The sequence below is a fragment of the Onychostoma macrolepis genome, chromosome 18 (assembly GCF_012432095.1).
Source record: "Onychostoma macrolepis isolate SWU-2019 chromosome 18, ASM1243209v1, whole genome shotgun sequence".
Lineage (NCBI taxonomy): Eukaryota > Metazoa > Chordata > Actinopteri > Cypriniformes > Cyprinidae > Onychostoma > Onychostoma macrolepis.
In genome coordinates, this window is record NC_081172.1 from 531605 (window position 1) to 552500 (window position 20896).

The window sequence follows — 20896 nt, forward strand, 5'->3', positions numbered from 1 at the left end:
TTTATTATTATTGTTGTGTACATGTGTGTTTATATATGTGTTTTTATTGTTACATTTACACTGTAAAGAAAGAATTTCATTGCGAAACTTGTTTTCCTCACTGTGCACATGACAATAAATGCTTTGAATCTAAAATATGTCTCATCTTTGTTCCGTTTCTTTATTATTGCATATGATAATCCATGTGGAGGTGATGCTGACAGCTTTATACGCATGGATGGTAATCTCTGGGATTAGAGTTTTGCCCTTTTCCAAATAAACGAAAACGTTGGCGACAACGCTCAAACGGAACGCAACTTTTCGTTTGATATAAATGTTGAATTTAATTTCACACATTACTTTCTCACTTTCCCTTCACAGGATTTGCTCGCCCTCCAGATGGATGCTGCATAGATGCTCTGAATCCTTTCTGCTTACTGTCATCCCTTTCTGACGTGGAGGCGCGCAAACCGTCGCGCGATGCGTTTTGACAAGTCACGCGCGCCCGCGAAAAAAAAAGCGCGCTTAATCCGGCGGTACGTGGGATTGGGCGGGAAGAGAGTCGTCTGAGGAATCACGGGATTGGGTGGATGGAAGAGTCAAACCGCTGCTGTGACTCAGATGAAGAGATGAATCCAATTCACTTCACTTCACTTTACCTCAGCTGAACACCGGACGGAGTCGCGGAGAAACAGACCTTATTATCGACCTAACTGGAATTAATAACAGTTTTGGGCAAATAAGGAAGAACATTAAGGAACATTCTACTATTTAACGATGGCTTTCATGGTAAAACACGTAGTCGGCGGTCAGCTGAAGAATCTGACAGGAGGTCTGACAGAAGAGAAATCTGACGGAGACAAATCCGATGCCGCCGCTCAAGGAATGACACAAGAAGAGTTCGAGCAGTACCAACAACAGCTAGAGGAGGAAAAGTAAGCACACCTACCTGATTTTTCTCAGAAATGTGTGGATTTGATGATATTTTGGGAATGTTTCTGCTGAGGTGAACGTTTGGAGAGGCGCGCGTATTTTTCGCGCTTCGTTGGAGATTTGCGCGCGCAGCTGCTCATTTCGCTCAGGGAGATTCCTGCTCAGTCAGATATTAATAATTTCTCACATTATTCACATCCACATTAGAGTTCAGCAGAATTGCGTGTGTAAATTAGAATTGTACCCTTTCGTCACGAATGGTTCTTCAGGCGCGTCAGACTTATTAAATCCTGCTTGTTTGTTTGTAATTGTTTATTCTCAATTAAGATTTGAATGTATTATAACGGTTCTTAAGCATGTTAACCGAAGTGCAAAAGATGACAACACTTATAGTAACTTACATTGATATTGTATGGTATGAATGAATGTATTTGCAAGGTACTTAAAAGAATACCATAGTACGTGTCCAAAAATCAATATTTCCGTTATTACCATGGAACTATTTATGGTAGTAAAATATACATTAAGAGTTCATACGCAAAAACCATCTGAAATTTTCTTCTAAAATGAGCATTTTTATCAGGCTCCTATATTTATGGTCATTTATTTCACTCTAATTGCATAGAAAAGGACCTACACATTGTCATTAGAGTAATATTATTGAACCTAAACACAGGAACATGATGAAAATGCTAATTTTAGATGAAAATTTGAGATGGCAGGCTTTTGAACTCTTCATATATAGATCCAATTCTCTGCTGTACGCTTCATTAAAATCTGCTCATTTTGTTAGTACGCCTCAGGTAGAATGATTTTAATTAGGCGAGTATTTTACTCCAATTTCATTCAAACCCCAAAAGCATCTCCCCATTCAGAAGACATAAAACTAGAAAAACCCTTGGCTCGTGATATGGGAAAAACCAAAATACAAGGCCATATTATCACGATAAAGTACTGCAGCCAAAGCATTTCTTGCGTTCTTCACACGCTTTGTCTTTAGATATCAGCTCATGAAGGATAGACAGCCAATGCATGAACAGGTGGCCGTGTTGACACGGTTTGCATAACTGCCATATTTGGAAAATTCTGATTTCACAGACTTCAAATGGCTGTGCCGAGCTCATCCGCATGCTGTAATCCAACTTGTGTCCTCAGAGACCAGATTTGACTTGAACAGCTGGTTTAAGACTGTTGACTTTGACGGGGGTCATGTGTTTAATCTCTTGAATCAGCCAAGCCAGCATGATCTTCTCAAAGGTTTTTGCTGCTTATTGATATGGGGATTATTTTAACTAGTCATTTGTTATAGTGAACCGAGTGGATGAGCATCACCCGGCTGTCAGAGCGAGTCTAAATCCCCGAGATATTCCCCCTCCCGCTCTCGCTCCTGCTCTTCTTCTCTAGTAAGGACTCATTTAGCAGATGCTTTTCTCCTAGCTTCAAGTACACTTATTATAGGGACCATCCCTCTGGAGTAAGCATTAAAGGAAGGTTCCTGGTTCAATACAAACATGCGAAAGGGATTGAACCAGCAACCTTCCAAATATCAGGCCTGAACATTATCATAATTTGCTGGTTGTTGTTCACTCACTGTATGTCTGTTGTACTAAATGTGTTCGTTCTGTCATGACCTCTGCTTCAGCGCTGGAGATTCGTATCAACCTTTCACCTCACACGACCTTTAACAATGCCTAACCAATTCAGCCCAAGGTTAAACTTTTATAGCATCACATATATCAGTTTTTTTATTTTTGAAATATTTTTGTCGATTATTTTCAACGTTTAAGATGCTATCTAGTTTTCTGTACCAAAGAAGGTTATTATTGTTAATTTAAAATCTTTTACTGTTTAAAAAAAATAAATGTTATGTTGGTATCATTAACATACTATTATTTTTATTTTTTGTTAATATTCTGAATCACGTTTTAATTTTATTTTCAGTTTTTTGCTTAAATTATGGTTACGTTTTTAGTAATTTTTTGTCATTTTAGTTTTAGTTAAAAAAATAGTTATTTTTGAATAACAAAACAATATTTAAACAAAACCTTTTTTTAATGTATTTATTTTTTGTTTCATGTATTCATTTTGTTGAAGTAGCCTACTAAAAAACATAAAACTGAATAAGTAAATTAAAATCTAATAAAATTATATAGACATTTATAAAAAAAATTAAAAACAACAAAATTAGTAAACATTTCATGAAAATGAATATTTTAAAATATTTTTTAAATAAAATAAAACAATAAAGTATATCAATGATACTAAAATAACATTGTCCTCAACCTGTCATGCAGATTTTTTTTTTCAACCTTAGAAAGGAATAAATTACAATAAATAATATGTTCAAATGAAATTCTCATCTTAAGTGAATTTACTATAGCTGATTTTATCAGTGCACAGCTGCACATTTATTTGAAATATTTTCAGCTTTCTGTAATGGATAAAATGTTGTTTTTGTAAGCAGTTTTTCAGTCCACCAGACGTGTGGCAAATAACACTAGAAATCCAGTCAGTCTGAAGTGTTGTCGTTTAATGCTCTCTTTGAAGGTATTTATTCCGTGAGATTCAGTTTAATCCTTGAGAACGACGTTACATGCATCTCTCTCTGTGGACATGAATTGGTTTTAGTTCATGCTAAAGTGAACAGAAAGTTGTCATGACGGAGATTATTTTTAACCGGAAAAACAGCGTCACTCGTAAATCTTTTTCAGATCCGTTAAGGCCTTTCTCTCGAATGTTAGGAATGTCTTATATGATCATTATTCAAATTAGCATCCCAAAACAGTCCTAAAACACGTCAACCAACAATCAGCTGCGAAACAATTGCTGTTTAAACTAGAAATCTGACAGAGGATAACAGAGATGCTTATTAGCTTGAGATTGATATGGCAGACTTGCGTAGGTGGATAAATGATCAAAAGACCCTTGAATAACCCAGTTGAACCTCACATTACCGTGTGTGTGACGTGCCTCTGTTCTCGTGTCTCCTCAGGCAAGAGCGAGAAGCCGATTTTGCCCAGAAGAAGGCGGAGAGGGCGACAGTCAGGTCTCACTTCAGAGACAAATACAGGTTGCCAAAGGTAACAATTAATCACACTCTCTGTCTCCCGTCATCTGCCCACACAATTAAAACTTATAAAGCGCAGAGAACTAACGCCTCGCTCGTATGTGCGAAACAAACACGCTGGGCTGAATCGCATAGGAACGGACACATTTCACCCTAAAAAAGAAAGAATATTGTGCATAAAGATACTGCAGCCTATTTATTTTTATTGCATCATAAATTATTTTTATCATGTTTAATAACCCATTCCCCAAAACTCAGTAGTGTACTGTAATGAGGGGAAAAATCTAATTTTCATTTCTGTAATGCAAAAAAATTAAAGAATTATATATTATTTTAATTGTAAAATGATTATGCATCATGGTAATATTTCATGTACTACATTTTTATGTTGATTTTAATTTAAATAATCTTTATTTTTTATCATAATTAATAATCCATTCCCCAAAATTCACTATTGTACTGTAATGAGAAAACAATTGTTACTGTAATGCAAAAAAGAGAGAGAGAAATATTATTTACATTTTAAAATGTTTATACTTTATGTGATGTTTTTTAATTTATTGATTTTGATCTGATGACAGATTTTTTAATCATAATTTACAACCCATTTTCCAATACTTAGTGGAAAACTGTCATCATAATAATGCAAAAAATTAATGATGTATTATTTTAACTGTCAAATGTTTAAATACTAATTGAAGTACTGAATTGAATTTATGCTGGTTTTAATTTAAGTAATAATTGTATCCACAATTCAAGATGATTACTATAACAAAATAATGGCATGAATGCTAAAGAGACTTGAGTGATTTTTGCAAATTTCCACCATTTTGCCTACAGCATGACAGCAAACACACAAAATCATACAAACAGTGTTTCTGATTGTCTCATTTTCTGACTGGTTTTGCAAAAGCGGACCACATATTTTTTCTGTGATTTCTCAGGTGACATTTATGTGTTTTATTCCAAAAAATGCATGTAAACATTAATCTTCTAAATGAATAAATGTAAATGCAAAAAACAGTTATAGCCCTTTCTTTATGTGCTCTGTTGTTCTTTTGATTTCTGGGTGAAGTTTGACACGTATGTCGTTGATTATTCCCCTTTTCCGTGGTTTTCTGTTTCTCAGAACGAGCTGGATGAGACTCAGATCCAGGCGGCGCAAAACGATGTCGAGCTCCCCACCGAACTGGCCAAGATGATCGCAGAAGACAACCAGGAGGAGGAACAGAAGCAGTCTGTCCTGGGTCACCTGACCAACATCCAGAACGTGGACATGGGCCACCTGAAGGGCAAAGCTCAGGCCACACTGGAGGATCTGAAGAACTCGGCGGAAAAGTGCTGCGTCATGTGATCTCACTGCATCTTCACACCTGGAAACATTTCTTCTCTCTTTATCCCTGTATCTCCTCCATCACACACACACACACACTCTCTCTCACATACACACACACACACACACACTCAAACACGTCTAACGACAAACATCCATATTCATATATCCGGTGTGACGTTTAGGGCAGTGTTTGTTTCATGATGCTGATATCATTCTAGGAGTTTAAATGTCATGTGTGTTTCATCAACTATTTGAGAATCTCACAAAAACACAATCGGGTCACATTTCACCTCATAAAAAAATATAGATTTTGCATAAATTATTAATCTTAAAGGGATAGTTCACCCAAAAATGAAAATTCTGTCATTTATTCACTCTCATGTTGTACTAAACTAATTCTGAAGAATGCTGGTAAGCAAACAGTTGACGGTACCCATTGACTTCCATAGTATTTTTTTCCACACTATGGAAGTCAATGGCTACCGTCAGCTGTTTGCTTACCAACATTCTTGAGGGTTAGTAAATAATGACACGGTTTTCATTTTGGGTAAACTATCCCTTTAATGGTCCTAAAATATCCTTCGTTTCCATTATGCAAGTGTAATTTCTTAGTCATTTTGACTTTGGAGTGAAATGTGACGTGTTTCTGGAGATTGACCCATCCAAACCAGACCTGCTCCGGTCTGAAGGTGTTTATTAGTCTAACGGGTTCATGACTTTAGGGAGTCTTGAAGGGCTTACGGGAGCAGGAATGGAGGTAGAACCCAGATTCCCCTGAACATCCGCACTAACACCGTCACATTTGACCTTTGACCTTTCATTGAGTGGTGCCGTTTTGTGCAGGTGGTTTGGTGTCGTCGTGATGCAGATGTCGACCTTTTTCTTTCTGGTTGTTCCCTCTTAAGGAGACTCAAAATAATGATTTGAAATGCTGTGCTGCTGAGGTGAGCGTCTGGATGAAGGGATTTATTCTGATCACGTCTTTTGAGTGAAGCCATGCAGGGATTTGGTTCTGAATATAAGCTGTAAACATAAAGCAATATTTCCATCTCTGATCTACAGGACAGAGCTGATAGCCAATTAATGTGAAGGGTTAAACTGACTCTCCTGTTCATTTTATTTAACCCATTAGATTATTATATATTTATTTATAAATGGCAAGAATTTGTTTGTCGTTTGTTTTACTTATGACCTTGATAGTTGTTTCCGCTCTGGACTGCATAAGTAACGTAATTACCAATGTAATGCATTTATGTAATTATTTCTTCTGTAATTTCCAGACCTTGCTGATTTTTGACTGTTGAAACTGTAATAAATATATTTGTACAAAGATTGTGATGCCTGTGATGTAATTTCAGCTTCTGCGTGATGTTTTCGCAGCGCAGCCGCCGCAGTACCGTTTCTGACCGCTAGATGGAGACATTGGACACGAGTCACTAACACACTTTCAGCTTTCATGAAGCAGCTTTATATAGGTGGGTAGTTAACATAACAAATAAGCATTTTAAAAACAAATGTTGCATTTAGGTAAATACCATTTTATTTTTTCATGCATTGATGATATTTTGGTTTATTTGGCTTTTAATAACACATTGTTTCAGACTAGTGGAAAGAAAACATTCAAAATAGACTTTATCTATTTGTGTTTGTAGATTACAATTACAAAATAATTAGTTAGAGGCTGTTTTGTCAATGGGGTGTCTTGCTTTAAAGTGTTTTTTAAATCAGTTTTAGATTGTTCTACACATGCATCATAACAATTTAATTACCTTGCATTCTTTCATTAAAAAAATGCATGCGTAGCATTTATGCCACAATTAGAAATACAGCTAGATGCACTATATCATGTCATGTCAACTACCCACGTGTGATTTAGTGTATTTCACCTCAATGTTGTATCTTTACAAAAATACTTTATTTTGGAGATTTAGACATTTCTGGACACAAATTGTAAACCATGTTTTTAAAATCTTTTGCCTCACACTTCGTGTGACAACTAGCCCCGGGGGTCTTTCCTACACACTTTCTCCTCTCTGCTAGCTACCAGACTCAGTGGATGCTCGCAGTTTTGCATAGTTTTTCCACTCCAATCAGAGCCGTTTCCATTTGAATAGGGGAGAATCGCTGATCTCAAGTGCGCTATGAAAGGACAGGGCAGTAAAATATATTGTTGTGGAAAGTCTCTCTATTGATGGGCCTCCGGGCTGCTGCATGGCCAACCGGACACAAAGAGGGTGAAACGGTCCAGAAAACACTTTTGTGGCCCTTTTCTTTTCCATCAGGGCGCGATTAAAACACCCCAAAGGAGGCTGAGAGCGACGGGGGCTGGTTTATACAGGGGCTTGTTCTTGGGTTCGTGCTAAAGAGAAACAGATTTGTTTTTCTGCGTTTTAAATTGAAGAAGCGGTTTGCAGATGTTGAGCTTCCATCAGAGGAATGCATCTCTTTCTCTCTCTCTTGCGCTGACAGGGTTTTGTAATCTAATGCAGAGAGAGACCACACAGCTCGCCGGCTTCATGAAATTTATAAACATTTTATTTATCCTGTACAGGAGGTGAGCTTTGCCAAAAACGGCGTTACTATGCAATCCCCCGTTCGCGACCAATAGAACAACAGAATGCGTAATGAAGACAGGAGCGGAGGGAGTTTTGGAGGAGGGGTCTCCGTGCGTAAATGCGCAGCCGAGCGTGAAAGAGCCGGAGGGACAAAGACATGCAGCATGCAACAGGACTCTGAGAGCAGAAAACACTCTCCAAATAACATGCAAACCCCAGACGCAGGAGCATTCTTACACATGAAGAGGATAAACATTTGAAATGCACTCAACCGGATCGCAGCAAGCTGAACTGATTGCACGGATAACCGCTGAACTTTCAATCTGAAAAGCCTCATTGTGGAGTAAATGCATGCTTTCCTGTGACGCACCATGTTGTGCTTTCACCGATTGATGCAAGCATGCATCTAATCTGAGTTCGCACGCAAAATGGAGAGGAGCATCGTTCCCGTCGCATTTCTCTGGTTTGCGATGATGCTGGATGCGCAGATGGTTTGCTGGCAGGCGCTGATGCGATGTCATGAGGAACGTGATTGTGAGCTTGCCTATAACCAGTATTTGACAGCATGCGACGGGATCATCCGCGGAAGCAGACGCCAGTGTCCAAGCCACTGCATCAGCGCGCTCATCCGCCTCAACCAGACAGCAAACGGCCCGTTTCTGGAGACCTGTGACTGCGGGATCGACCCCGAGTGCCTAAGAGCCAAACGAGCCGTCGAGCCCTGTCTGCCGCGGACGCATCCGGGCGATGCCGATGGGATCGGTTGCACCGAAGCGCGCCAGCGATGCGAAGACGAGCCGAGCTGTCAGTCATCCCTCACTGCATATCTATCCCACTGTGGACAGCTGTTTAACGGGCGGAAGTGTTCGTCTCGGTGCAAATCCACCATCGAGGAGCTGCTGTTCATGCCCAGCGGCGTGCTGCTCAATCAGTGCGTCTGCGACGGTCTGGAGAGGCCGTTTTGTGAGGTGGTCAAACAGAACATGGTCAAACTGTGTTCGATGGGAGACAACAGCGTACCCATGGACCACGACGGGACGGACGATGCATATGAGGACGAGGATTACGAGGCGAAACCAGAGAGCGAGGCGACTGATGCTGATGCGGTGATGTCGTTCACAAGCGCTTTGACTCTTTCTCAACACGTGGTTTTGCTGTGCATTGCATTTGCTCTGGCGTTCATGCTTTAAAGTGTGGCGGATTGAACGTCTGGAAGCAGCTGCACTGCAGTGTTTGTACTCTCATTAGGTCTTTGTTTCCGTGTTGTTTCACCTCAGTGCCACTTGAAGTGTCTCAAGGCAAACAGTGGACGCACGTCGAGGGTTTGCACAGCGGACGCTCATTCTTTCTTCAAATATTTGCAGTGTGCGGGCACATAAAGGAGCCGGTTTGGAGATCAAGTGCTTCATTTAGGTGGAGAGGCCCTTCAGAAGCTGTTAAACGCTCTCGTTCTCTCTCACACTTCAGGTTTATTGGCTTGACCTCGTCCTCTGAACGATCAGGTCTTGGTTTTGAGCGTTTGACAGCATGCACACCATCACACTTGTCTCTAAACCTACTGTTCATGTATGCTGGAAATCAACACCAAGTGCCTGAATGACTGCCTGTATTTTACTGGAGCTTTTCTCCATACAAGTTTTCAATGGTTTTAAACCTTACTTAAAGCCATTATATATGATGCATTATAAATTTAGTTTTAATTATGCCTTGTAATGTTTGATCTCTTGAATAATTGCAACCACAGTTATAATGCATTAAAATACATTGTTACACCGTTAGAAAGTATAATGCATTAAAACACATGACAAACAAACCTTCAAATAGTATAATGCATTTTAACTTTGGTTAGAATTACTTATGTAATGCATTACAATGCACATTTATGAATACCTTTGTAATGGGTTATACCTAAAGGCTTTAAGTTAAGTGTTACCGATCATTCTTTTTTTTTTTTTTGCAAATAATGAATTATTAGTAATGTTACAAAGACTAAAGTTTAGAGTTTATCTAAACTCTAAAAGCAGAAGCACACTTTATGTAAGTACGCAAACTGATCGAAACACAAACCATTCATTCTCAATGTTGCCTCAAGGGATGCTATAGCAGACATGAACGTGAACTGTTTTCTATGGTCAGTTTTCTCTTTTAGGTCAGTTACTGTCATTGCATTTGAAGAGAATCTTGCAGAGCAAGTTAGTTAAAGATAATTAAGCTGTTGATGTTTATAGCAGCTACTTGAATTTTAATGCATCTGACTTGAAGGAAACTCGTAGTTGTGTTTGCGTACTTGCATTGAGTGTGTTTCTGGTTTAATATTTCTTAAACTTCTTAAAGGGTCTTGAAGTTTGTACAGAAAAAGAATTTATTTATACATTTTGGAATAATTAAAATAAAAGTCATGCTGAAATTTAAGATGGAGACTTGTCTTAAGTTAATTTATCATCTGAAAAATGTGGGATATTTATGTCCAAATCCAATGAACACAGTTTTCCAACCAGGTTTGATTAGATAAATGAATAAAAGTGTTTTTTTTACACATTTTGTTGGTAAATGAGATCATTGGTGCAAAATCCTCTTTCATATAGCTATATAATATACATTAATCCAAAATTTAGAATGTATGTATTTTTGTTGTCAATTTAACAAAATTCCTCACGTTGTGTCTGGTTATACTGCAAAGGAACAAATACTCAGAAAGAAATAAATTTTTACAATATAAAAATTATAAATATATATATATATATATTGAAATATATATAATTTTTGTATTGTAAAAATTAATTTATATATATATAGTAAAAATGTATTTCTTTCTGAGTATTTTTGTCTTGTTTTCCAGTTCAATTATATATAAACTTTTTAAATCAAACATTTAAAGAAGAAACAAAATTACTCGTCTTTCTCTAAAAATGTATCAAAATTAAGTGAGTTTTTGCTTGAAACAAGAAAAATAAAACGCCATTGAGTTAATGATCTGAATAATCTTATTTTCCTTTTGTATTAAGCTTCTTTTTCTTACTCCACTGGCAGATATTTTTTCTTGTTTTAAACAAACTTAATTTTGTTTAGTTTTTCTTCCCCTCAGAAAACAAGACTTAATATCTGAAGTCATAAATGCATCTTAATTTAATAATGTTGAGATATTTGTATATTCTGCACTGTGTTCTGTTGCTTCAGATTCATGACACAATCTAACGTTCTCCTCGGAGAACTGTGTTTAATGCTGCACGCTTGATTCCGTGTGTTTTAATTCGAAGCGTCTGTGTGCTGTAAGTCTGTGGAAAGCCATAGCACAGATGCCAGAGGCTCTATTTGGCTTTTTCTGCGAAAACAACGAGCAGGAACCCGACTAACTCGACACTAAAGCCCCTCTTTCCTCCTGAAACCCCCACCGACCGGCCGGGAACAGAATCAAAACAAACAAAAGCAGGGAGACTGTTGGAGGAGGAGGAGCCGCTCGGGGCCCCGTTTCTCATTTATCTGTGACCCAGTTTTCAACCCCCACACCAGCGATTGTAGACCCGGCATTGTGTCCACTGCGCACAGAGTCCTATTCACGACATGCACGTAAGGAGAGCTTGAGTGTGTGTGTGTGTGTGTGCGCGCGTTTTTGTGACAAATCAGGACATAAATGTGTATAATGACAAGGGTATGACAGGTATTAAAAGGAGAAGGTGACTTTTCAGGACATTACTCCATGTCTCCACTTTTCAAAACGCTTATAAATCACACAGAATGGAGTGTTTTGAAAATCTGAAATAGCAGACAGTCTCCTGTAAGGGGTAGGTTTAGGTGTAGGGTTGGTGTAGGACAATAGCACATACAGTTTGTACAGTATAAAAACTATTATGCATATGTCCCCACTTTTCTCAAAAACAAACCTGTGTGTATGTGTGAGTGTGTACTTGTTTTTCTATTCAGGTGGGGGCTTAAACCTGAATACACACAGACTCATGGGGACTCGTGTCATGGTGGGAAAAACCATTACGCCTATGGAGAGTCCCCACAAGGATAGCGAAACAAGTGTGTGTGTGTGTGTGTGAGAGTCTCTGAAGGATTAATGTTCCTCCTCACTCTCACAATCCGTCCTCAGTTCATCTGATGCAGAGCTGGCAAGGCTTCTCTGAGACGGAGCTGGCAGAACACAGAGGGCCGTTGTGTGTTTGAGAGCTGCGATCCGTACCTGTCCTCTCGAATGAAACTCCAGCTCGTGAGATCTGATTAAACCACAGACTGACCTTTCAGCTGAAGAAGCCTTTAATTACTGCCGTGTGTTACATCAATCATCACTGCGCTGCAAAAAACAATGCTCTTCAGTCTGTTTTTGCAGGACAAATATCTAAATATTTTTAAATCAAAATGCATTTACTTGAGAATCTAAATGAAATCTTGTACGGAAAAAAAATCTGAAAATGGGATCAGAAAAATAAATTGAAGGGAAAACAGTTTATTTTAAGGAGCAATCCTCACTATTAACTAGTTGCTTATTAGCATGCATATTACAAGCATGTTGGCTGTTTATATGTACTTATAAAGCGCATATTAATGTATTATTCTGCATGAGCATATTTTAGATCCTTCAGTCCTTAAACCCCAGACCTATAAACTTAACTACCTTATTAACTATTAATAAGCAGCAAATTAGGAGTTTATTGAGGCAAAAGTCATAGTTAATAGTTACTTAATAGTAAAACTGGTTCCTTAAACTAAAGTGTGACCCAAGATGTTTTTCAGACATTTTTCTTGTTTTAAGCTTTTTTTTTTTTTTTTTGTAATACATTAAATAAATAAATAAGACTTATTTTGTTATTTTACTTCCTACGTGACTCTATCTTGATTTAAGGATGTTTAGATATTTGTACTGAAATTTTTTGTTGCAGTTTCTAAACTGTCTAAAATGTCCAGGTTTTGGCTTTTTCTTGTTGATTTCATATTTGCTGAAGGTAAGTAGTTTGAAGAAATAGCATGCAGTTCTGCAGGTCGTAAAAAATTATAATTAAGGACTCAAAAGCTCTTAAATCAGAGCAGAAAGTCTGAAATTCATGAAGTCGTGGCATTAAATATTGCATGCACTGCAAAAAATTAATATCTTCTCAGAATATTTGTCTTGTTTTCCAGTACAAATGTCTAAACATCCTTAAATCAAGATACGTTTGCTGGAGATGCAACAAGAAAGCATGAAGTGTTGTTTATGATTAAAACAAGAACAAATATCTGTCAATGCGAAATAAGAGCTTGTTTGAATTAAGTAGATTTTTCTGACCCCATTGACAGATCTTGTTCTTGTTTTAATCATAAAATCAATTCATTTTTTCACATTTTGAAACATTTGCTCTGAAAAACAAGACAAAAATCCTGCGGATTTCATCTCTTTTCTGCACTGTGATCAGATTAGTTAACATTAGTGAGCAGTTAATGCATTAAAGCAAGACGTCTGTTTCATGTTTGTAATGTTAGTTATGAAAATACAACTGTCAGTTCAAGACTATTAAATAATATTAACAGATACATACTTTTGATGTTTAAAAATGCATTAGTAAATGGTGAAATGAACAAAGCTTTATGAATTCTTCAGAAGTGTTTTTCATCGTTAGGTCATGTGATGTAAAGAGTTACTGATGTTTTGTTGTTGTGCTGCGAGTGAATATGATGATGGTTTCTGCAGGCTGATTTATTCCAGAGGAAAGAGGAATGCAGGGGAGGAATTATATTACTGGAGGAATGCGGAGAGGAAATTACAATTTAAGGCCAACAGAAATTCATAACGCAAGAAAATATTCACTCAAAGAGAGAGAAATACAGATGATGCTTTCATTCAAATCAGACAGTGAATAAATAACCCCACAATCATCAGGAATCAGCTCGTCTAACACACAGTATTCTGCTGACACTAAACACTCCCTTTGTAGTGTGTGTGTGTGTGTGTGTGTGTGTGAGCCCAGAGTAAACACACAGAAAGCCACACTTCTCTCATGCTGCTAGATCTGCGGTTGGCCTCTCTCTGTGTGTGTGTGAGCGTGTGAAGTGTGTGTGGGTGAGCGTGTGTGTGTGTGTGTGTGTGTGATCATGTGAAGTTGTGTGTGGGTGAGCGTGTGTGTGTGTGTGTGTGTGATCATGTGAAGTTGTGTGTGTGTGTGTGTGTATGTATGTGTGTTTGTGCGGGTGTGTGTGTGAGCCCAGAGTGAACACACAGAAAGCCACACTTCTCTCATGCTGCTAGATCTGCGGTAGAGCTGCGGTTGGCCTCTCTCTCTGTGTGTGTGTGTGTGTGTGTGTGTGTGTGTGTGTGTGTGAGAAAGCGAAGAGTGCATTTAAATCCAGAGCAGTGATTTTACAGTCAGGACTCTTTTCCTTCAGGTGTGAAGGTCTGTTCCTCAGCACAGAGATTTCAGATCCGGTCCAGATGAACACAAACCAGATCAGACAGTTCAGTTAAGAGTGACTGCTTTTGACCGTCTCCCAGGAGCCAATCAGATGCTGTGAATCCTCCGGTCATGTGACACGCGGCATCCGTTGCCATGGCGAGAACCCGCAGCTCACTGTAAACAACAGGCTGAGAGAGAGAGAAAGAGAGAGAGAGAGAGATCAGAGACCGTATCTGTACGGATGAACAGGTTTCTACACAAGAAAATATAAAGTGATTCTTTAATTATGAATTCAAAGATAGATGTGTTCAAATAAAAATAAAAGAAACTTTAGAAAAAATAATTTATTATTTTAATTATTAAATGTATTTATTTTATTTAAATGAATTATTGTATTATATTTAATATTTATTTTATTCACACTTATGTATTTATTCTTATTATGTATTTTAAATTGTAATTGTAACTTTAAGGAACGCATGAAATGGTTTAGATGAGCAGTTTTCCTTCCTAGCAAAGGTTTATTTCCTACTGAAACATGAAGCTAGGGAAGGACACGTTATTCTCTATATGAATATGATCTGTACTTACAGGATCTCACAGATTCAGCAACGGCGTCTTTCTTCAGAGATTCGTCCGTCTGAGTTTCCCGCATCTGCAAACACACGCTTTAGACGAAGCTTCACTAAACGAGCGGAGCGAGAGACACGACAGCGTTTACCTTGATCAGCTCTTTGAGGTATTCAGCTCGACTCATCAGACTTTTAATCTGCAAGAGAACATCAGGGCATAAATGAACTGATGTATTCCCTTTATATCATATTCAACTCATAACTCAGAACATGGCATTTGTGATCAGGTAATAGATGGCTGGGAGATTCACATGACCCCACAGATCTAGCAGACGGTAATCAATGGTTTTGTGAAAGTCTGTGTTTTCTCGGAGCATGGAGGTGTTTTTGTAGCTGAGGGACACAACGTTTAACCGAATATCACAGCGGTGAGATCATTAAAATAACAGGTCATGTGGTCTGGATGACATCTTCATTGAGCGGAGTTTGTCTCCACCTCCTTTACTGAAGAAACCAAACATCCAGCCCATCTTCAGAATGTCAGTATAATTTTAGCATGACTGATAGACTATTAAAGTTTTTATTTAATATTTCTAATTCGATTTTAGTTTCATATTTTGCATATTTAGATTTTGCTGAATGCGTCAGATGCGTGTGAGTCATGTGACGGTGGTTCATGAGCTCATTATGCTGTAGGAGAAACAGAATAAACAGTCAGATGATGTTAGTCTCACCTCGCTGTGGAGCAGCTCCCTGCGCCGGCCCTGAGATTCAGCTGCAGGAGACACAACACACACACACACACACACACACACACACATCAGATCATCACACACACACACACACACACATCAGATCATCACCCACACACACACACACACACACACACACACACATCAGATCATCACACACACACACACACACACACATCAGATCATCACACACACACACACACACACACACACACACACATCAGATCATCACCAACACACACACACACACACACACACACACACAAACATCAGATCATCACCAACACACACACATCAGATCATCACCAACACAACACACCACGTGGTTGCTAGGGGGTTGCTATGCAGTTGCTCAGGTGTTCTGAGTGATTAAATAGCTTTTCATACTGTAGCTTGTGATTGCTGTGTTGTGGGTGGTTGCCAGGGTGCTGTCGTATGGTTGCTATGGTTTTATGGGTGGGTTTTAGCATGTAGCTCTGCAGTTGCTATGGGGTTTTCTGAGGGTTTTGGCACGTTGCTATGCAGTTGCTATGGGGTTTTCTGAGGGTTTTGGCACGTTGCTATTGCTATGCAGGTGCTATGGTTGTCTGAGGTTTTTAGCACGTTGCATATGTGGTTGCTGTGGGGTTTTCTGAGGGTTTTAGCACATTGCTATGCAGTTGCTATGGTTTTTTTGAGGTTTTTAGCATGTTGCTATGGTTTTCTGAGGGTTTTAGCACATTGCTATGCAGTTGCTATGGTTTTTTTGAGGGTTTTAGCACATTGCTATGTGGTTGCTATATTTTTCTGAGTGGGTTTTAGGATGTTGCTATGCGGTTGCTAGGGCAATGAAAGAATTAAGTCTTTTCTTCAGTCTGTGGGATTTTTTTCTATTTGTTTAGGTTTTGTTATTAGTAAATCCTAGTGATCTAAACAAACCCGTACGCTTAACTCACCAATGAGCAACAGTAAAGCGAGTAACGGAGAAACGTTTCACCAGCAGTCTCATAATCAGGCGCCCAGCGGCTGTTTTGATTAGGCCGGCGCTGGCACTAGCGTCGTAACAGATCAACAGTGGCGCGCAATGGCAGCGAGGCAGGAATCCAGAGCTCTCGAGGAGTTTGGGAGTAACAGTATTTAATAAGACTGAGAATGAAGAGCTGCTCTCGATGAGATCCAGATGATCGTACCACACACGCTGACCTGGCAACCGCTCACCCCCACATCTGGACGCCTGACAGCCTCCGCTGATCGCACTATGAAGAGCCACATTTTACATTTGTTCAAAACTCACTCACCAGGGTTACTATGGTATTCTGGGTTGTTACTAGGTGGTTGCTAGTAACATGTTCGTTGTTCGTTGAATGTTCGTTGCTAAGCTGTTGCTAGGTGGTTGCTTGGGTGTTCTGAGTGTTTACACCTGTTCCCTATGCCGTTTCTAGGGTGTTCTGATGGTTGCTAGGCTTTTGCTTGGTGGTTACTATGGTTTTCTGGGTTGTTACTAGGTGCTTTCTAAGGTGCTCTGATGGTTGCTAGGCTGTTGCTTTGGTGGTTACTATGGTATTTTGGGTTGTTACTAGGTGGTTTCTAGGGTGTCCTGAATTTTTGCTAAGCTGTTGCTAGGTGGTTGCTTGAGTGTTTTGAGTGGTTACACCTGTTCCTAAGCGGTTGCTAGGGTGTTCTGATGGTTGCTAGGCTGTTGCTTAGTGGATACTATGGTATGGTATTATTCCTCAGTTGTAAGTCGCTTTAGATAAAAGCGTCTGCTAAATGACTAAATGTAAGGTAAATGTATTGTGTGTTGTTTCTAGGTGGCATCTAGGGTGTTCTGGATGGTTGCTAAGCTGCTGCTAGGTGGTTGCTTGGGTGTTCTGAGGGTTTACACCTGTTCCTTAGCAGCTGATAGGGTATTCTGATGGTTGCTAGGCTGGTGCTCTATGGTTGCTATGGTATTGTGTGCTGTTACTAGGTGTTTTTAGGGTGTTCTGAGAGTTTACACCCGTTGCTTAGCAAATCCAAGGGTATTCTGATGGTTGCTAGGCTGTTGCTAGGTGGATTACACCCGTTGGTGTAGGTGTTAACACCCGTTGCAAAGCAGATGCTAGGGTGTTCTGGTGGTTGCTAGGCTGTTGCTCAGTGGTTGCTTTGGGTGTTCTGGCTTGTTTCTAGGTGGTTGCTAGGGTGTTCTGGATGGTCACTAGAGGTAAAACTGACATCTGTGTTTTATAAAATGAGTCAAGTGAAACTTCTGCACTGAGTTTTATGACGATTTACCCGCCAGCGCCAGCAGCAGCTCGCCCAGACTCTGCTGGTACAGATCGAGCGTATCGTAGTCCTCGGCGCCGCTCTCCTCCTGCACACATCACAACTCCATTACCCATCATGCAACACTGCAGCTCACATGACACATATGCAAATGAGCCATCGCAATAGTTACCCGGGCAACAGCAGTGGACGCCACTTCCAGCGCCGTCAGCAAACGCGGCTGATCTCTAGACATTTCTGTGAACGACCGAAGATCTGAACGTCAGAACCGGAGTGAGATATTAAATATTAATAATGCAGCACTGCTTACCTATTAATATGTTCCTGGTTGATTTTGCCTCCTCAAAACTGATCTTGTTGTCTGACCTGACCAGTGCTTTGAGCTCCTCAGCACGAGAAACATACTGATTCACCTGAGAGAAAACAAATCAGTCACATCTACTGTTCTTATTAATTAGATTAATGTTATGAACTAACTTTGCTTCTTTATTATTATCGAGCCCCAGTTCCCACGGGTTTGGAACGACACATTTCTTTACCTTCTGTCTCAGTGCTTCCTTCCTCTGTCTGTCTGTCTCATCTGAAAGTGCAGAGACAGAGATGATGAGAGTGAATTGAGACTCGAGTAACAGAGAGACGGAGACGCTCGTGTCTTACAGTGAATGGCAGGAACGAAGTGTTCGAGTGCACTACAGTAGAGAGATAACGCAGCCGATCGCTCTCCATCCTGGTCCTTCTGCACCGCCTGCAACACCAGCGCTTTCTAGAGGACAAATACAGTTCACACACCGTGACTTTCTTCCTCAGTATTTCTGTCTTGTTTTCCAGTAAAAATACCCAAACATACTTAAATCAAAATACATTTATTTGAGAAGAAAAATTACGTAAAACAAGAACAAACATCTGTCAGTGATATAATCTTATTTTCCCTTTAATTTAATTTAATTTTTTCTGATTTTACTGACGGATGTTTTTCTGGTTTTAAGCATAAACTCACTCATTTTGTTTCATTTTTCAGAAACCAAGACTTAATATCTTAAATAATTATACTTCTCAAGTATAATACTTCTCGCTATATAAATGCCTCAAGAAGAAGAAGAAATTTAAGTTGACTTAAGAAATTTTTGATATTTGCTTTTTTTTTAATGTTGACACTGGAAAAAAAGCAAAAATAAATAAATAAAAATCTAGATACATTTACTTGAGAAGCAAAATGACTGAAAATATTAAGTCTTGTTTTCTGAAGAAATTTATAAAGAAAATTAAGTGTTTTTCTTAAAATGAGAAAAAAATATCTGCCAACGGGGCAAGAAAAATATTCTTGTTTTCCTTTTGAGTTAAGATGATTTTTTTAAGTCATTGGCAGATATTTTTCTTGTTCTAAGCCAAAACTAATAAAATTTTGAGAAATCTTTCAGAAAACAACATGTAATATCTTCAATCATTTTGCTTCTAATGTAAATGCATTTAGATTTAAGACATTTTAGATGGTTGTATTGAAAAACAAGACTAAAACACTGTTTCAAAAGTTTTTGTAGTGTTTGTTTGTCATAATTACACATGCATTCAGAGAAAAGTGCATGCTAACAAACTAAATCAACAGAGAAATAAAGTTTCAAACTTTTGATTAGTTGCCATTTGAACAATGCAACATTTGATTCTTAAAATTGCCTTTTTACTTAAAGTAATGCCTTTTAAGTGGATTCGACAACAGTTTCACTAAAAAACACATTCAAGACATTTCTCTAAATGAGTATGCTAATAACTATAAAAGGCCTACTTAAAGTCTGAACAGAATCCATATTTTATTAATGTACTGCTTAAAATAATACTAGGAAATGTTTTTACTCAAAAAAAAAAAAATTATATATATATGTATGTGTGTGTGTGTGTGTGTGTGTGTGTGTGTGTGTGTGTGTCCCTGCAGCACAGAAGCAGTCATAAGCAGCACAGGTATATTTGTAGCAATAGCCAACAATACATTGTATGGGTCAAAATTATCCATTTTTCTTTTATGCCAAAAATCATTAGGATATTAAGTAAAGATCATGTTCCATGAAGATATTTTGTAAATTTCCTACTGTAAATATATCAAAACTTCATTTTTGATTAGTAATATGCATTGCTAAGAACTTCATTTGAACAACTTTAAAGGTGATTTTCTCAATATTCAGATTTTTTTGCTCCCTCAGATTCCAGATTTTCAAATAGTTGTATCTCAGACAAATATTGTCCAACAAACCATACATCAATGGAAAGATGATTTATTCAGCTTTCAGATGATGTATAAATATCAATTTCGAAAAATTGACACTTAAGACAATTTTTGTGGTCCAGGGTCACATATATATATAATTTTTAATCAAATATGTAAATAATTTCATTATTATTTTTTAAATTTTGTTTGTGAAAATAATTTTAAATTATTGTATAAAATTAATTTAAGTATTAAATTTGAACATTCTTGAGTTTGCCACAAATATAGCCTTTGATGATGATATGGCGTAAAATAATAAATAAATCTGAATTGAATCAAGAACCTATGAATAAGAATCTAATTGAATGAGGAAATCAGTGGCAGCAAGCAGCTCTAAAACAAACCAGCAGACTCCTGTGATATAACTCAGCACTGAACGAGTGTTTGTAGAGCAGCATCTGTGAGACACATTTGCTGAAGTTTGGTCTGACACTAGAGACGAGCAGCGGCGGTTTTTCCTCTTCAGGACTAAAATAAACATGTGAGAGTGTTAGTGTGAGTTCATGTGCGCTGACTCTGTGGCACTCACAGCCTTCCCGAGGCTCTCGGCGCTGGACATGTGCTCCAGATCCACGAAGGGATGCAGGAAAAACTCGTCAAACGTGATGCGGCTGTCGGGGTCTCGCTCCAGCAGCCGCAGCAGCAGATCTCGACAGTCACGAGAAACTCGCGCTCCGGACGGCAGCTAAACACACAGAGAGCAGATCACAGCAATGACCGGTACAACCGCACCATCTAGTGGTGACTCATTAGTGTGAGAGAAATGTGTCGCTGCATCAGTGTCTCAGCAGTGAATGGGTGCCGTCAGAATGAGAGTTATTATGGATTATGGACTC

General features: G+C 38.6%; 3 protein-coding genes across 5 annotated transcripts in view; 2 read left to right on the plus strand and 1 right to left on the minus strand.

The window, feature by feature from the left end:
- The first annotated feature begins 476 nt into the window (after window positions 1-476).
- cplx3b (complexin 3b) lies at window positions 477-6647 on the plus strand. Its single transcript, XM_058751011.1, has 3 exons — window positions 477-914; window positions 3905-3992; window positions 5109-6647. The coding sequence occupies exons 1-3, from the start codon at window positions 757-759 to the stop codon at window positions 5331-5333; spliced, it is 471 nt and encodes a 156-aa protein (XP_058606994.1). The 5' UTR covers window positions 477-756; the 3' UTR covers window positions 5334-6647.
- Window positions 6118-10349, plus strand: si:ch1073-459b3.2 (growth arrest-specific protein 1). 3 transcript variants are annotated; one of them, XM_058751008.1, is made up of 3 exons: window positions 6118-6259; window positions 6696-6790; window positions 7867-10349. In XM_058751008.1, the coding sequence occupies exon 3, from the start codon at window positions 8299-8301 to the stop codon at window positions 9058-9060; it is 762 nt and encodes a 253-aa protein (XP_058606991.1). In that variant the 5' UTR covers window positions 6118-6259; window positions 6696-6790; window positions 7867-8298; the 3' UTR covers window positions 9061-10349. The 3 variants fall into 3 exon arrangements, with proteins under 3 accessions (XP_058606991.1, XP_058606990.1, XP_058606992.1); XM_058751007.1 differs by having other exon boundaries at window positions 6123-6259; window positions 6701-6790; XM_058751009.1 differs by having other exon boundaries at window positions 6145-6259; window positions 6674-6790.
- A 3171-nt stretch (window positions 10350-13520) lies between these two features.
- The window catches only part of ulk3 (unc-51 like kinase 3), a 12152-nt gene continuing 4776 nt past the window's right edge, over window positions 13521-20896 (minus strand). Inside the window, exons 7-16 of the mRNA XM_058751006.1 lie at window positions 20590-20745; window positions 18461-18566; window positions 18343-18383; window positions 18114-18216; window positions 17976-18040; window positions 17813-17891; window positions 15542-15582; window positions 14957-15004; window positions 14827-14890; window positions 13521-14423 (exon numbers count right to left, since the gene is read on the minus strand). Of these exons, the coding sequence (XP_058606989.1) occupies window positions 14407-14423; window positions 14827-14890; window positions 14957-15004; window positions 15542-15582; window positions 17813-17891; window positions 17976-18040; window positions 18114-18216; window positions 18343-18383; window positions 18461-18566; window positions 20590-20745 (720 nt within the window). The 3' untranslated portion in view covers window positions 13521-14406. The remainder of the gene's footprint in view (window positions 14424-14826; window positions 14891-14956; window positions 15005-15541; window positions 15583-17812; window positions 17892-17975; window positions 18041-18113; window positions 18217-18342; window positions 18384-18460; window positions 18567-20589; window positions 20746-20896) is intronic.